The sequence below is a fragment of the Citrus sinensis genome, chromosome 1, assembly GCF_022201045.2.
Source record: "Citrus sinensis cultivar Valencia sweet orange chromosome 1, DVS_A1.0, whole genome shotgun sequence".
NCBI lineage: Eukaryota > Viridiplantae > Streptophyta > Magnoliopsida > Sapindales > Rutaceae > Citrus > Citrus sinensis.
The window spans coordinates 24,829,158-24,847,500 of NC_068556.1; the positions used below are offsets into that span (position 1 = coordinate 24,829,158).

Sequence of the window (18,343 nt, forward strand, 5' to 3'; positions counted from 1 at the left end):
TTATTCAAAATTCAACAGCAGACGGAAACCCCTCCCCTCATTCAGTTTTATTTGTCCATGGAGTGGTCGACATGTCCACGCGGCTTTAATTTTACTAACCTGGCATGGCCTGGCCTTTCTCATTTCTTTATTTATTTTCGTTCATTTCATTGACCAGCTCCCTCTTTATGACTAATTGCATGACAAGATGATTTTATGAATATTTTAAATAAATCAACCAATATATATATATATTTTTCAGGTGTGGCCGTTCTCATTTTCTTTTCTTACAAATACTTTATTAAGGCATATGATTTAATAGTGTGCGTGTTCATATATATATAAAAAAAGGTATCCGCACTTGAGAATGACTTTATATAGTTAACCTTTGACTCGTTTTTTAAAAATTTCTAAATAATATATCTCTAGCTTGGCCAGAGATTGCCTTCAAATTAAAAGCACTAATCCTGCTAAAACTCAATTAGGGGCAGGCACACTATTGGACAATATTGGATTTCTAATGGGTTTTTCAAGGTTATATCTTGTCCATCAGTTCATTCTACAAGGCATTTGCTTATGGGTCAAATACCCCGCAAGTAAGGGTAGGTATTTCCCGGTTTCAATTTGGTTCGGGATTAGAACTGAACTGAACTGAAACCGATTAGTTCTGAGGGATTCAAACTAAATACAAACTAAATTTTAGAACTGTTCAGTTCGATTTGGTTTGGTTCGTACATTTTCTTGAATTTTGCAGTTTTAACCCAATCTTAGTACATTTTACAGCTTTCACCTAATTTACTGAATTTTACAGTTTACACCTACACTAACTACCAACTATTGAACTACACACTACACACATAGTAACACTAGATATAAATAAACAAATACAAAGTCTTCAAGTCAAAAGCAAAACAATAAAGTCCCAATACGAAATAGTCACAATTCATAAACACACTTAAATTTAAAATATATTACAAATTATAAGTCCATAACAAAAAAAAGAAAACACAGCAAGTCCACGATACTACATCAACATCCGATAAAACTCCACCATAACACAAGGCAAAACTACATCCACCATCCATATCACCTACATCAAAATTCAAAGTGAGACAAAGCACTCAATAATTAAACTAAATAAAATAAAGTGATATTTAACAATTAACAAATAAATATATATCAATTTCATTACCTAAAAATAGTTTATGATCAACTGCAGTTTTCATGTTGACCTATCAAGTTGGTCGACTGTTGTTGATTTGCGAAGTTCTACATAAAAAAAGGACAAATTGAACAAGGTTAATATTACTTAAAGATAAAGTTAAATTAAAATTAAAAAAATTGTATAAGGTTGATGATACTTAAAAAGCAAATTAAAATTATACAAAATATACATTTCGTAAGTTGGTCCATAAAGTCATTGTCTTCAACTAATTTATTTAGGTCTGCTATTGTATCCACAAAAATAGAAGTTCGCAACCAATTCTGTAATAGTATCAACGCTTCAACAATGTTTGGAGTCAAAGAGCTTCTATATTAATCTAATATACGACCTCTAGTACTAAAGGCGAACTTAGAGGTAACAGTAGACACCAGAATAGCAAGAACATCCCTTGCCATACTTGACAAGATTAGATAATTGGCACTATTCACTCTCCACCATAACAAAATATCAAATTTAATGCCCAAATTACTTTTTTTAATTTTTCCAATCTTCTCCATTAAGTAAAAATCCAACTCATTTGACAACTCTGGGCTGCCTTCACTAATCGCAACTGCTTCACTGAATTTGAAGAAAGGATCCTCAATAATAACATCATCATCATCATCACCCAAATCCCAAAAATTCGAACTACTTCCACTTCCAATAGCTAAATTTTGGCTTTCGCTTGCACTTCCACTTGGACTCCCCATTCCACCTGGTTTATACTGTGCATTATAAGATTCATAAAGCTTAATCAACAAATCCTTGACTATTTCCTTCATCTCAACACATTTGCCATATCTTTGCTATATAATTTCTCAAAGTAATGTGTTGCGAATTTCATTTTTTCCCGTGGATCAAGTACATAAGCAACAATCAAACTCTTATTTATGTTCAAACAACCATCCCAATACTTGTAAAAAATTTTCTTTATTTTAATTGCCATCAAACCCAAAAGACTATCATTACTAGCGGACAATGATTCCAAAGATTGTTCAATTTGACATATCAAATTGTAACAAATATTCAATGTCATGGAAGAGAAAAAAAAGCAACGTTAATAAAGCTAAAGTAAACTTCATATTATATATTAAAATTAAAAAATGTAACAAAGATTTGATGAATGATCATTAACAGTTACAGTAAACACTTGCTTGATACCCTAATCAATTAAACATTTTTCAAGTCGCTTACCAATTGTCCCCGATGAATGATCATTAACAGTGTTAAAACTGATAATCTTTCTATACAAATTCCAATCTCTGTCAATAAAGTAAGCTGTGATGACCATGCAACTAGCAGTTGTAATGAAGTCCAAATATTAGTGTTCGAAGATACTCTTTACTTATTCCTAGCCAATAAACTTTTCAACTTAACATTTTCCTCTAAATACATTTTAAAAGTATCCCTAGTAATGGTTCTTCGTGATGGGAGAAGATATCTCGGAGCCGCTACACTGCAAAAACGCCTAAAACCCAGATTCTCCACAACAGAAAAAAGGCAATTCATCAAGAACAATCATTTTTACGGTTGCTCGTCTACAAGCTTCTTGACTAATCTTGCTACAACTTCATCACTACCAACATCTTGAGTCAAAGGTATTTGGTCTTTCTAGAAGTCCTTGTACTTTTTACATCTTTCTTGGTTATGAGTCCTCAAAGTGTTAGTCCCCTACCTGACCATCCCACATTCAAATTCTTGACCACAGTAGTTGCATTTGCACTTTGTACATTATCTGGAAGTCTAGTAAAATGTTGCCACACTGTTGATCTTGGAGCCATTTTTTTCTTTGGTAGTGGTGGTTTGGATGACGATGACTTTTTCCACTTGTTTTCATTGGTGACAATTGTTGCCGAATCATTTTCATTATCATCAACTTGAACTTCAACTTCATGCTCAAAATCATCGGCTACACGCTCAAGGTTGTCTTGAACTCTTGAATAATTAGAAATCTAAAATAAATAAAATAAAAAGAAATAAGCAATCTTGATTTATTTAATAATTTGATTTACTCTCAATGAAAAAATTTTGAACAATGACTTTAATTTACTTCACAATTATGCCCACTAATTATAAATTTATTCTTGATTTTTTTTCCATACTGCAATATTTGTTTACAATTGCATGAATATGGCAATTTAAATTCAACTAGTTAAAATGAGATATTTAATTAACTTCTATCACCAAACAATATATACTTTCAAATGTTTGTTTTTCTTCTCATCCATTTTCAAACTAAACAGAACATCAACAAATCTCTATATTGAAATTCCGAAAGCAATGAAGGGTGTTGATGATTTAATGTTTACATATCAATATTCTCACAATATACAGTTATACATCTGTTTCACTTACGGTGGCCATATCGAATTAGCCATTGCATTTGCTCAACACAATATTTAGGGTACAATTCCAATAACCAATATACACTAACACTAGCACAAATTTAACCCCTCATAAGGTTCAATTTAAACAGAAACAAAACAAACAAAAAGGCCACAACATAACAAAAAAAAAAAAACACTTGCAGTAGTAAAGACTAAAGACGACGAGTTGATATCAGGAGGTTTAGACCAACGAGAGGGAGATCGTGAGGTGTGAGTGATGAGAGAAGATGATCGACAATTAACCATGAGGTGTGAAGACTGAAGATGATGGTTGAAGGGTTGACGGCTTGACGAGCGGCGATCTTGAGGCGTGACTCTGAGAGATTGAGTTCATGACGACATCACCGCGCTTGATGGGCTGTGCTGCCACTAAACCGTGAGGCGAGGGAGAGACTGCGACAATGAGAGATAGATGGGGCGATAGAGATACCAAAAGGTGAAAGCTCAGAAAGATGATAACTGGATTTTGGATTTTAGATTTAGGGTTACGAAATTAAGGTTTGAAAAAAGGGATATAGAATTTAGGTTTTTATATTTTAAATAAGAATAAATTTAAATAATTGGACCGAATCGTTTGGTTTTTCAGTTCGGTTCGGTTTTGAACCGAACTGAAGGCAAACTGATCGGTTCTTATACTTTCAAACCATTCGGTTTTTAGCCTTAGAAGTGAACCGTTTGCCCAACCCTACGCACAAGTGAGTTTGGCTGAGTCCATATATATTAGGCCTCATTTATATATTTCTATGCCTTTTAAATCACAACCCACAGCCCATAGTAGTAACCTTATACAGTGGATTGGGTCCACTATAAACATATACGTTATAGCTTTGACTGGGCATTTGAGCCTAGTGACAATATTTAGATAGCAACAATTAATAAAACAAACCAAATCTTAATAATTTCCTTGATTTTAATTTCCATATTTATATTATATATTCAATTATTAGTTATGCCAATTTACTGTGCATAGGTATATTAATCACAATATCCATTTCTTAGCTAACTTATCATACGGCCATGCATATATTTCCAAAATCCAAAATGATAATTTCAGATTCAAAAGTAATTAGATGGTGATTGATGGTGGATTTGTACGCACAAGAGAGACCGTAGCTAGTTAGCAAGTTGTTAGTTAATTAATTGATTAATTAATTAAATTAAATTGTCTGCTCGAGTGAGCTCATGAACGAACCTGTTACAGCAGTAAGACAAAGTTGGTTGTCTAGCCATAAGAGGAACACAAGGAATACTTCTATGTCCAATTATATCATCATACTTAGTGTGAAAATTGATGCACATCCAATTCGTACCAAATTGTTTCAATATGGTAAACTCATTACAACAATCTCTTTATAAACCAACAAAACCAACCACCTGCTTTTTAATGTGGAACATCTCATCAAACTAAATCAATTTTGTTTATTATATAATTAGGTCCGATGAATTGCACTGATCTTTCTTATTTTCTTTTCAAGGAAAACATATCTAACCTCCATTTTACTCCCATTAATTTCTGCTCCAATGCAGTAATGAATTATTTCATTCTTCTGCAAGCCCCATGTGTTTCCTTTATATCGTTGGATATTTGGTTGGTAAAACAGTTGCATGTCACTTAATTACTCTTTTATGTAATTATTAGTTAATAATTCCAATCCCTTTCATTCTTAAGAAAAATATGAAATATGTGTTATTTAATTACTGCTTAATTTTAGTTTATTACTTTTGTAATAGGTAAAATGGATGGATTGAATTTGAAAGTGATTATATTTATATATCGAAGTTACATCCATTATATAGTTAGCTTTGGACTTGAAAGTTACATTGAAGTTAATGATATCAATCATCACTTCTGTTGGTGCAAATTTTGTCCCAACTTATGATGGTGAGTTCGTTCTTTGGGCTGATCTTTATGGGCCTTTGTATATACTCTTCTGAGTCCACTTCCTTAGGCAATCAGAAGATCCTTGTCTTGTGATACTCTACAAACACAAGAAAATTATCAGAGGGCCGGTTTTGCCGGCGTAAACCCTCCGACGGTCAAGTCAGTCATCGGACTTTTGAAAATATGAATTTAGAAAGAGAAAGATTAGAGGGAGAAAGTTAGCATTTTCCCCTTTTGAGTCTCTTTTTTGTCTTACCTTTTGATGAGAATGAAAGACATATTTATCGACCAAACTGATTTGACTTGGGTCCTAGTTATTTCGATGACAAATGTCATTGTTCTTGTGACATTTGGCAATACTTGTCCTCTCGAGCCCATGTGGATTGACACATGGATATACAAACTTGTCTACAAATTAGAGGAAGAAATGTTCTATCCTTAGGTTATTTTTACTAAGACCTTGGGATCATAAGAGCCTTCACACTTAGTAGGTTTGTCCTAGGATAAGAGCCTAGAACCTCAGCACGTTTTGGACTTTAAATCCTTGCCACCTAGTTGATTTATCCTAGGTGATTTGTCTTAGGATAGAAATCTAGGACCTTGGCTCCTTTTGGGCTTTGAAATCTTATTACTTAGAAGGATCATTCTAGGTCATTTGTCCATCACTTCGTGGGCTTGATTGAGAGGAAATTTATTAGATGGGCCTTATTAGACTTATTTTATTTTTGGTCCAACAACTTCCATTCGTGCATATTCAGAGCTTTAAAACAATCATATAATAAATTTTAATTAACGATGTTAAAGCTAATTTTAGACACTTCTGTAAATTAACTTCAAGGGCACAGATCAAGCATAGAGAAAGGCTAGCCAAAACCAAACAAAATAAAATTGACAGTCAAGCTCGGTAGTCTACATATTTTTTGACTTTTTTTTGGGGGGGGGGGGAGAGGGGGGGATGTTATTGCTAGAAGATGAGGAAGCTAGGAGTGGAGACAAAAAAGCAATTGTTATTAAAGTTGAATCTCCGCTTTTCAAAGTAGAGAAGTTCATATTCTTTTGCTCTAGATAGAATTTCCATCTTTTGCTTCTCTCAATTGTAGTTAAAATATTCTTAGCCTAATTATCAAATTTAAGTTTGGAGATGATGCATATCTCAACTTAATGTTTCTTTTGGTATTGCACTAATGTGAATTTTATATTTTAAGCAAAAAGTGCTATGAAATAGTAGTTCTAAATTATAAAAGTTGGTGATGACTAGTTATCAAAATATAGTAAGCATCTCTGCTTGTGATTAGATCAGCCTAATTGATCGAAGACCTAGGTTTAACCTCTAATTCTTCTTCATCTTTTTTTTTAATGGAAGACCACCATGATAATATAGATAATAAGATGGCACAAAAAAAAAGGATATATAAATCAAAACCTCTAAATTCAAGAGAAATACAAGAAAGTATAAAAGTGCCCCAAAGAACAATAATAAAAAATGAACTAAAAAGGAGTAAAAGAAAAGAAAAGAAAAGATATAACATAATATGAGGGATCTCATACCCATCTAGATGAATGATACTAGACAAAATAATAGGCAGACTCGAGGACCCAAGAAATGTTGGTGAATCCTTTGAGTACAAGCTCAATTGGTCATGAAATTAGTTGTAGAAGTAGCCTTGCGAAAAAATACTTGACCACGACAGAGGAAGAAGAAGACATAGCACAACTCAACCAAAAAGATAAATATAATCCCACTGCACAGAGCCATGAGAAGTAATATAAGAAATCACAGTAGCTGAATCAGACTCCACATTAAGGACAAAATAACCAGGTAGCAAGCTTCAAATCCTCACTAACAGCCATCAACTTAGCATAAAGAATTGATGGGTGCTGAAGAAAATAACCAAAATCATGCAAAATACCACCAACAGTAAACAGTCCAGGGTCACCCTAAGAGTACCCATCCACCGTAAACTTCACCACCCCATGTGCAACCACGAGACTCATCTAATCGGCCTTCGAATTGACTTTAACCTCTAATTGATGAACAAGAAGCTCAAAAACACAATCTAATGAAATTAGTACTCAAAGTCACAAATTAAGATCAAAACCATAAAATTGAAAATAATCATGCAAGATTTTGAAGTTCGGCCAAATGATCTACTTCCTCATGAGAACTGAGCATGAGTTAGGTTATCATTTAATTTTAAACCACTAATAGAAAATTGTCTTTTTATTTTTTGAATTTACATACTAATTTGCCTTGGTAAATTTTTACCAAATACTTTATTAACACTTTTACAATCTTCATCCAATCAACAGACACAGAAGGAGAGTAAGCAATGGTTAAAAAACAAAACTATTGCCAATTTAGAACTAGGCTTTTGATTTTGGGCCATATTAATGTTTCATAGGTATTGAATTAGTAATTGACCTTTATATTTAGTGGTGTTAGGGGTGTTCATAATTCAACTCGATCCGCTTAATCCATTTGATCTGTAAAAATCCGATCTATGGATTAATGGATTAGATTTGATTGAAAATTTAAAAATTTGTAGCCAGTGGATTGGATATACATTTATTCCTATAAATCTGCAAAAATCAGTGAATCCACAAAAAAATAAAAATATTTATTTAATTAAAAAATAAAGCTTGTAAATATGGCATTAGCACTTACTAATGAATAAATAAGGTAAAATATAGGTACATTGACAGCATATTATTCAATTATAATATAAAATAAAAATAATTAAATAATCAAATATTTAAATTATAGGTTCTTAAATAGTTAATTTTCATAATTTTAGTTAATTTTCATGTATTGATCTAAACAAATGTGATCTTTTCTTTTCGGAGTGTTATATTTGAAACTTTGAATATATCATTATAACTTTATTTAAACATTTAATTTATCTAAATCTTATTCAGTTTTGAATTTGATTGGTAATAAAATTATTTTATATTATATTTTTTATTTAATTAGTTCATGGATTGGAGAGAATTAAAAAATTTTAATTCGTAAACCAATTCACAAAATGATATATTGGATATGAATTGGGTCAAATCCGCATTCGATTCGCAGGCTTATGGATTAGATTTGAATTAAATTTCACTGATCCGTGAACTGAATTGAATTAAAAATTTATAATTTATAAAATTGTGAATCGTATATGGATTGATATCCAATCCAGAAAATTCAATTATCAAACATCCGTAAGCGGTGTGCCCAACGTGATAAAGAGATTGCTTCTCTGCCACTTCTGAGTGTCAGCGGCAAAAGAACAAATATGTTAGACCCTTAGTTACATCTATTCTACGATCAGTATTTGTTTTTGAACAGTGTCATTCATAATAACGAATACTTCTCTATGAGCCTAAGCTGATTGAAATTTTTGTTCATAATCATAGTACTCCTTAATTATAATATAAATGGAGAGATACTGGTTGTTAAATGTTCATTGAATCCGTTCCTCCTTAATTTCTTTTCTAACTCATTTGATATATTTGTAATTACCATAAAATATTAATTGGAATTTTTTTAACGTAACTTACAATTGGATTGAATGGATGGAAGGATGATTGATTAAATTTTTGGAAAATAATGAACGAATAGGTATCTAAATAATAAGTCAGAAAAATAAAAAAAGGATAAAAAATTAGTCTAGCTGCGAATGTGTACTTATGTTTCCTAGAAAAAGAAGATGGGACAAAAGATGGACAGAGGGTTTGAAACTTGCAATTTAGAAAAGGGGAGTGTCGTACATAGAAAAAGGATTAGGAGGCTGGGGTTTGATGGAATCAATTTTTTTGTTAGATTTTTTGAACTAAATATGTAAGGGCATTAATAAAGTGAAGACACGAAACAATTTTAAGAGACATGTAATCTATAAAATTTTCTATACATTATCTAACTGCTTGCGCGCGTGCACACACACACACACCATGAGTATGTAGAGACATGTCCGAAAACAACAAAAATTTGTGTCATCTCATTTATGAACTGGCCTAAATTTTATTAATAATTTTAGTACAAAACATTCATTAAGTTATTGCTTAGTAATATAGATTGATGTATACTAGTTTTAAGTGGTTTTTTTTAAAAAAAGAAATATAGATATAGTTGATGAAATTAATTAAAAGACGAGAAAGCTTGATGGGGAAGAAAGTTTTACCTTGGGTAGTGGGTACAAGCCACAAAAGTAAAGAAAAGGTTGTTCACTTGTTCCCCATCCTCCCAATGTTGCTTTCCCTTAGGCATCTTTCTCTTACTTCAATGACTTTTTTGATTGTGTATATGTGCACTTTGTGTACATCTCAATTCTCAAGTATATCTTTATATCTCTTCTTCTTCTGTTTACTGCTTTATACCCAAACTAAAGCTAGCTAGCTAGTAGCTACAAAAGAGCAAATATTCAAAGAGAATAACAAGATCGTGGCCATGTCAAAAGAAATTAAGTCGGGCCTCGTGCGAGGTGCCACCTCCCATTATATAGCCTCTAAACATTGTTCCAAATGGACCCAATCTTTTTCTACCTTCTTACATATGTATTTTTTTATGAATTACAAAACCATCATAGATTATTTTTATTGTTATACATCCATATTTTAAGAGATATATATACAATCTACTAACATTTGAGAGATGTACTTACTCTAAACATTGTTCCAAATGGACTCAATCTTTTTCCACCTTCTTACATATGTATTTTTTTATGAATTACAAAACCATCATAGATTATTTTTATTGTTATGCATCCATATTTTTTAAGATATATATAATCTACTAACATTTGAGAAATGTACTTACTCGATCATGCTATATTATGCGAAAGAGTTGTCTGCCTAGCTTTACCCACATTTATGGATAGGGAGTAAAAATCTTGGAGACTCGAATCTATTAAGTGGCTTCTACTTCATTTCATATTATTACTAGTTACTAGTGAGGTATCATTTCCATTTCAATATTTATTAATTCAATAAACGAAAGCTTTAAAGAATGATAAAAAAAAAAGACAAATTTCACTTTTATTAATTAATCAGTTCAACTTATATAAAGATTGAAAATATGAAATAGGAAATGTCACAATTATGATAACTAAGAATTTAATTAATCTTAATGTTGATTGAAAGTCAATTTTTGTGTCAATTAATCTAAATATTAATTGATAATTTAATCTTTGAATTGAATAACAAATATTGAGATAACCATGTGTCCTTTATGATTAATCATTAGGTGAGATTATTTGCACTGTAAAAGTTACTTTGAACACTTATATCTTTATAAAAACAAATATTATAAAAATATCCACACTATAAATTACTAGGACAATTTATTACGAGCAACTATAACATTACTACTTGGAACGTTTCCTTAACACATTCAATAACCGTTCAATTTTTCTTACCTTTAAATCCTAAAAGTGCTCGACCCAAAATTTTAAACAATTATTCATAGAGGAGCAACTAAATATGTCCAGAGATTTTAACAATTCCTTTGAATATTGTTGGGTATTTCCAACTGTTGGTATTAATAGTCAACAATAACTCTTCTGCTTAAACTTTAATTAAATCATCAGAGACTGTGGATTTCATTTCACACAATCTCTCTGAATTTCTATCTAAGAGTTGAGCTAGACATTTTTTTTTTCAAAAAATTAGTTAATACCGTACAATGGTTAAGGCAAGTAAATTGGTTTTCTTTTATAATGTAATAATCTATTATTTAATCAGATGAGTTTTAATTAAAAAAAGTGTTTGGAGTTACTAAAAATAATTAATTTAAAAAGTTTAAGTAACTTTTTTTGTAGTATTTTAAAGAGTGTACAAAGTAAAATATTCTACGTTTTAAATTTACTAGATGAGTGTATAAGTTCAGAGTAGTTTTTAGAGTATAAATAATCTCACTCTTAATTATCTTCGTCATCATCTTTACTTAGATTTTTGTTAATAAAGTCTTTGGTTCTCTAACCACTGCTACAAGAAGAGACTTCATTTTTTTTCTTCACTTTATTCTCTTGTGTAATAAACATATATACAGTTCTTCTCCAGTGAGGATAAAAAAAAAAAAAACACAGATTTTAATATATTAGAGACTGTATTGTTTGTCTGTTAATGACATTCTCACTTTTTTAAAATGAGGATGTCCTCCTTAGAGAATTATTATTATTATTATTATTATTATTATTATTATATGATTATTTTCAAGTGCAGATGCCTTAATTTTTTAATACATACACGCTGTTAAGCCGTGCACCTTAATAGAGTTAATTTTTAATTTTTATAACCTTAAAATTGACTCTATTAAACCACATAATTTAATAGTGTGTTCGCATGAAAAAAATAAGCGCGTCCCCACTAGAAAAAGACTATATATGTGTGTGTAATGGAATAAAATTAGATAATTATTGGACCGGGCCTAACGTATTGATAAGAGAAGTAAAGTTTTAGGCCCTCTAATCAATGGCCCAACTCGTGCAGATGGCAGAAAATGACAGCTTTCTGAGAGATGAGGATTAGACCTGGCAAAACGGGTCATTGGATTGTATTCGTGTTGTGTCAGCTTCGTATCGTGTCAAATTTAGGTCGACCCAAACCCGACACGGAAAAATAATCGGGTTATCCAATAACTCGCTTAATATCTATATATTGAACAAAAGTTACATCAAATATTTACACACTATCATACATACGTATGTACATACATACATAATTTATCGATATTATAAAATATACATATCTACTAATATATTACACATTTACACTATTAAGGTTTTAATTATATATATATATATATAATATTATATTATATATCAATATTATAAAATATACATGTCTACCAATTTTTACACATTTATACTATTAAACCTCTAAATGTATTTAAAATTTTATAAATAAAATACTGTGATTATATTCACCCTTTTAAAAAAAAATCATCTCTAATATTTGAGTTTTAATGATAAGAATATGTAAATTATTTTAAAATAAAAAATATAATCGGGTTATTGATCGGGTAAATAGATTAAGAATTTTAACCCTAACCCGACACAGAAAAAAATTGTGTTGACCCGGACCCGACTCATTTAATAATCGTGTTAAATTTGATGACCCATACCCATTTATTTATGTCGTGTTCGTATCGGGTAATTGGGTCGTGTCAAATTTTACCAGCTCTAATGAGGATAATGGACTGGGACAAGTTACTAGAATTAGTTTTCACTTTTTGTTTCTTATTTATTTTCATGCTTATAATAATAATTAAGTTGGTTTTGTTAGCTTAATCTAGTTTTATTTCGTTTGTAAGCTTGATCTGTATAATAAAATCATCAGCATCTCTTTACAAATTTATTTTCAATCCTCTCCGTTACAGGTAAACAAACAAAGCAGTTAAAGCTTAATGTATTAGCTAGAAGGAGATTTCATTACAGAACCCGAAAAACTTATCACTCTTAGAAAATAGAAATTATGTCTACAGCTCTACATAAGATTAATGTATTGAATGAGGAGCCTGCTTCAACATCAAAGATAAATTTTACATTATATACATCCAAAAAAAAAAATTATATCTGAAACACAAACCAATTCAATACATTGTTGTCATTCAATTGAACATGGACACATTAATTCACTCACCAGAACTAGCCACCAACCAATACAAGAATTGTATGATGGAAACAAAAGGAACAAAAAAAAAAAAAATCAAATCCTCACATTCACATATAACAAGGTGCGTGGACATTACCTCCTATATACTACACCTACTCATCAACGTCGCAAATAAAATGAAAAACCAATTCAAGTTCATCACGACACCTAATAACAACAGTAACATTTTACTTGGCATTTAATTAATATTTTCATCTCCTTTAGCTTCAGACTGGAGGGTTTTCGAGCTCGGAGATTTCCCAACGATAGCTTTCTTCACCTTTCCAAGTGACTGTTTCACCTTTGATAGTAAGTTCCCTGATGATTTTTGTGGAGGTTTAGCCGAAAACTCCTTGGAATTTTTTGTGTCATCACCTTCTTTGGTTGGGGGATCAGCTTTTTTACCATCAACAACAGCTTCTTCCGTACTTTCCAAGTTTGTTTCTGCTTTCTTATTAGTCTCCTCTGCCTTGACATCAACTGTGGCCTCAGCAACATCTCTTTCATTTTCTGCTGAGGGTAAATCCTGTTTCTTTTTGATCATCTCCACATCTCTAGACTCCTGCTCTTCCACTAAAGATTTTTCAGTTACTTGAGCAGCAATACTGGAGGCTCTTTCACTTGCAATTACTGATTCAGTTTTCTCATTCTTCTCTTCAGTCATCACCTGATCCATTTTGACATTTTTTTCTTCCTTCAATTCAGCAATGTCGGTTTCTATCACTGTGGTCCCATCTCTTCTTCTTTCATCATCAATTTTTTCTACGATACCAGACACTGGAGAATCATTTGCCACTTCTTTTAAATCAGCTTGAGCTTCATCATTGGTTGCCGGAGAGATTTCAATAGCCGTAGGCTCCGCACCTGCACTGATATTTTCTTCCTTCTCAGCAGGTTTTGTCCCATGATTATCTTTCTCAAATTTCTCTGCAAACTCTTCAACAATTACTTTAGATGGCTCTTGGGGTTTAGCCTTCATTTCATCAACTATTGCCATTGCCTTAGAATCCGCTGATCGACCAACATCTTCAGTTGATGAAATGGGCTCAACATTTTCAGTTTCTATCTCCTCTTCAACTTGTTCAGTTGCTGTATTGTCCTTTGCTTTATTATCATCAGTTTCCTCCTTAATATGGTTGTTAACCTTTTCAATTACCTCTTGTACATTTGCATTTGTAGCTGCTGGTTCCTCCTTTTCTAACTTTTCTGCCTCTTCAACAACAGCAGCTGGTTTTTCCTCCGCTGAAGTTTCTGCTGGTTTCACACCTTGTACACTTCCAACTGCTTCAGCTGCTCGCTTTTCCTCTGGTAATTTTTCAACTTCTTCAACTGAGGGTTTATCCTCCTGTGCACTTTCAACTGTTTCAGTTGCTGGTTTTTCCTCTGGTAAAGTTTCAGCTGGTGGTCGCTCCTTTTCAACTGCTTCAACCTCTGGTTCTTCATCTACATTTTTAGCAACTTCAACTGCCTTTTTCTCCTTTTCAGCATTTTCAACAGCCTCAATTAATGGCTTCTCCTCTGGTAAACTTTCAACTGCAGATTTCTCTTCTTGCACAACCGTTCCAACTGGCACTGTCTCCTCCGCGTCTTCTTTCCCCGCTTCAGCTCCTGGTTTCTCCTGTGGTGTTTCTTTAGATGCTTCAATTGCTACCTTCTTCTCTGATAATATTTCCAATGGCTCTTCTGAAACGGTATTATCGACATTATTAACTTCAGCCGGAACATCTGTACAAGGGAAGTTGTCTACTTTTTCAACTTCAGCAAGAACAGGGACTTTTTCTGCTTTAGTGACAGGAATTTCCAACTCTGAAGAGTTATCTTTTCTGGGCGAATTTTTTTTCTCGTCTTCTTTTCCATCATCCTTGGGAGGTTCAACATCCTCTTGTTTGTTTGTTTCAGTTTCTTCAATAGCCTCCTTCTCCATAGGCTGCAACAGCTCCAAGATAATTATGATTTTGAGAAGCAAACATTTTTAACTTAAATGAACAAATTAATATGTTCATTGCACTGAAGATCATTTGCATTAAAATACAAAATAAAAATAAAAAATAAAAAATCAAAGGATAATAGGCTAAGCAAAGAAACTATATATATATATATATATATTTGTAGATGAATTTTTCCCACAATTTGAAGCTTATAAATAAAAATCATATATGTGTGTGTGTGTAACCTGTACGGATATCTTTACAATAAGCTCAAGAGAAAACTATTTAGAAAATAAGTGCTCATGCCAATTGATCAGATTCCTATTGTTGTCGTAATGAAATAGTTAATTTTTTAGGAACAACCAGGGAAAAGAAATAGATAAATAAATAAATAAATAAATAAATAAATAAATAAATAAATAAAGCCTTCGAAAAACGGAAGAGAAACAAAACTTGCGGGTCAAGTCAAGTGTATTTCTATATAAAGGAAACAGCAGGGAGTTTATAAAAATCAATTAGCATTTGCTTTGTGCAGCAAGACCTTGAATAATGATCATAGTAAATTTCCAATATAATCTCTTCAATTGACCGCTCTGAGAAACGAAAAATACAGGGCCTGGGCATGGAAAATGGTGTTGCATATGTTATAGATGTGTGTGTGTGTGTGTTATGCAGTTTGAAAATATATACTTGATTTTCCTCTCAACTAAATTAAACTAGTAATTAGAGAAGTGAAATTAAAATGGACTGCAATAGTGCAAACGTAACAAATATCACCAGAAGGAAATCCACCTGCTAAACTTGCCAAGCAGCAATTATGCTATCTAGGACTCGATAACTTTCTTACTAAGAAAATCATTACTGAATACTTTGCCTCAAGTAGTCATATGCATATAAGACTTTGGTAAACATTTACTATGTACGTAAAAACTTATTCGAGGAGCAGCAATTACGTCCCCTCTAAAGTTTGCGTAGGAAACCCCATATTATTCTACAAATAGTTTTGAAGCAAAATCTTTCATTCCCGTGGGATTCAATTATTTTCTAAAAGCTAGCTAACAATCACCATTCAAGCAGTAAGGTTATCAGAAACTTATCAACTTTTTAAAATAGTTCAAGATCCTGTATATCGAGACTGTAAATCACTTATCAATTAAGGTTTAAAAGAGTAATCAAAATGATCGATCTTAATTAGGTTCCTCTAATAATCAACAAGAATTCATACATATACGCTAGTTGTATTCTTATTAGTAATGATAATATACATATAAGAGAATAAAAGTTATGAGAAAACTAACCTCATGATGATCAGCGCTAGCAGTGGGGTGATGATCTGATGATACAACTACAGTCTGATTCGTATCAGAAGAAGCCATGGATATGGAAATGAAAATGGAATCCAAAGAAAGAAAAAGGTTATAAATAAAAGAGTAATAGTAGTTGCACTGCTGCACTAGTAATGGCTTTCTCTTCTATTAATTTCTTCTGATGATGAGTAAAGATGATGATGATATGATCTGTGTCTGACCCTGACCCAGTGGAGTTAAAAGCAAAAAGGAAAAAAAAATGAAAAGAAGAGGGGAGGTAGTCCCACCAAATATAGAAAGGAAACTGGACAGGTGGTCACATGAGCTGGTTTCTGTGGCGATATTGCGTTTCATTTCAATTTGACAACTCATTTCCCTCTTGTTTCATTTAACTAATCCCCTCCTAATGCGTCCTTTTTCTGTCATTCTTTCCTTTTATTATTAGGTGTACCATTTATGATTTTATCACTAAGTTAAAAATCAGTTGCACGTGGAATGACCTGCATTATATGAGAAACTCTGCAATACATAAAGGGAAAAATAATCAATTAATTCATCTATAGCATGTGCAGTTAAAATTTATACAGCCACTAATTACATATTAGTTTTTTAAAGTAAATATATACATATTATAACATCATTTACTTATTGTATAATTAACATAATATTTCAGAGGCATTTTAGAATTTTCCGTATTATATATATACAAAAGAGTAATTACTATTTTAATAGTACTAATTTAAATTCTCTTTTCTAAAATTAAATTTGAACACTCCAAGTATCCAAGCTACAAGAAGGTCTTTGCTGCTCCTCAAATATTATTCTTTTATCCATTCAATATTTATCACATGTGTATGTATATTATCATTATATAGGACTTTACATATATAGATTTTCAAGAGCACCCAAGAATTTTTCCTAAACTACAGTGGCAAGATAGCTATATATATGGATTTGCATGTATAATTTAAACTCCATTATAAATTTATAATCATTGGTTCTAATTCTATTTGTACAAGCATGTGTGTTAGCGCGCGCACACACACACACACACACTGACACATATTCTAATTCAAGATCCTAAATTCTGTTAAAGTATGAGAAATGTCTTAAACCAGATGATTTAATAGTGTAATAACATTATACTATTAAATCATATGACTTAATAATTTTTTTAAATTTTAATAAAGTATAGGATCTTGGACCATATTAGTACTTTGAATGTTGCAAGGTGTGGATTTTTTCAATTTCCTAGTGTGTTCATATGAATGATTAACATTATTATTATTATTATTAGGGTAAAAGCTCATTTAATCCTATATTTTAAGATTAATGATCGTTTAGTTCCTATATTTTTTAAAATAACTCAAAACAAAAACATCCATATCATTAAACTATTGAAATTTAATCATATATTTTGAAGTTAGTGTTTGTTTAATTCCCATATTTTTAAAAATAACTTAAAAACATCTGTTTCGTTAAACTATTGACGCCCCTGCTATTACTTTTTTGTTCTTTTTGATTTTTTTTGAATGGATTGTTCTTTTTGACTTGCTTTTACAATAATACCCTTTTATAATAATGTCCATTTTTTATGCTTTTTTTAACATTAATAAACAAATTTAAGTTACCCCAAAAATTAAATATAGAGATAGAATTAATATATACAACTTTTGTGGAACACTCTGCTAAGGAGTTAATATATTAATTTTTTTTATTCATGTTTGAAAAAATTGGTAATTTAATTTCTTTTACAATATTAATTTTTTGGACTTACGTGAGCTTCCAATAAAATTAATATATATTGTTTTTGTATCTATTTTATTTTTTAGGGTTAAATTGACAATTTAATTTTTTCTTTTTATTTATGTAAAAAAAAGAATATTATTGTAAGAAGATAATATTTTAAGAGTAAGTAAAAAGGAACAAAAAATTACGGCAAGAGTGTCAATAATTTAACAACTGGCCATCTACACCAGTGGATCCGCCGACGCCCCTCAGAATCACCCCATAAAAAGCGGGTGAAT

At 31.5% G+C, this 18,343-nt stretch overlaps 1 protein-coding gene across 1 annotated transcript; it reads right to left on the reverse strand.

The window, feature by feature from the left end:
- Positions 1-12,982: 12,982 nt before the first annotated feature.
- On the reverse strand, positions 12,983-16,636 carry LOC102630089 (uncharacterized). The gene is made up of 2 exons (XM_006488637.4): positions 16,308-16,636; positions 12,983-15,008 (listed from the first exon to the last, which is right to left on the reverse strand). The coding sequence occupies exons 1-2, from the start codon at positions 16,383-16,385 to the stop codon at positions 13,281-13,283; spliced, it is 1,806 nt and encodes a 601-aa protein (XP_006488700.1). The 5' UTR covers positions 16,386-16,636; the 3' UTR covers positions 12,983-13,280.
- Between the last annotated feature and the right edge of the window lie 1,707 nt (positions 16,637-18,343).

Bases quoted from the DNA above. Each gene is read 5' to 3' on its own strand.
- LOC102630089 (XM_006488637.4), bottom strand. From the start codon at position 16,385: ATGGCTTCTTCTGATACGAATCAGACTGTAGTTGTATCATCAGATCAT. The intron at 15,009-16,307 runs GTTAGTTTTCTC...GAGCTGTTGCAG, and splicing joins CTAGCGCTGATCATCATGAG to CCTATGGAGAAGGAGGCTAT.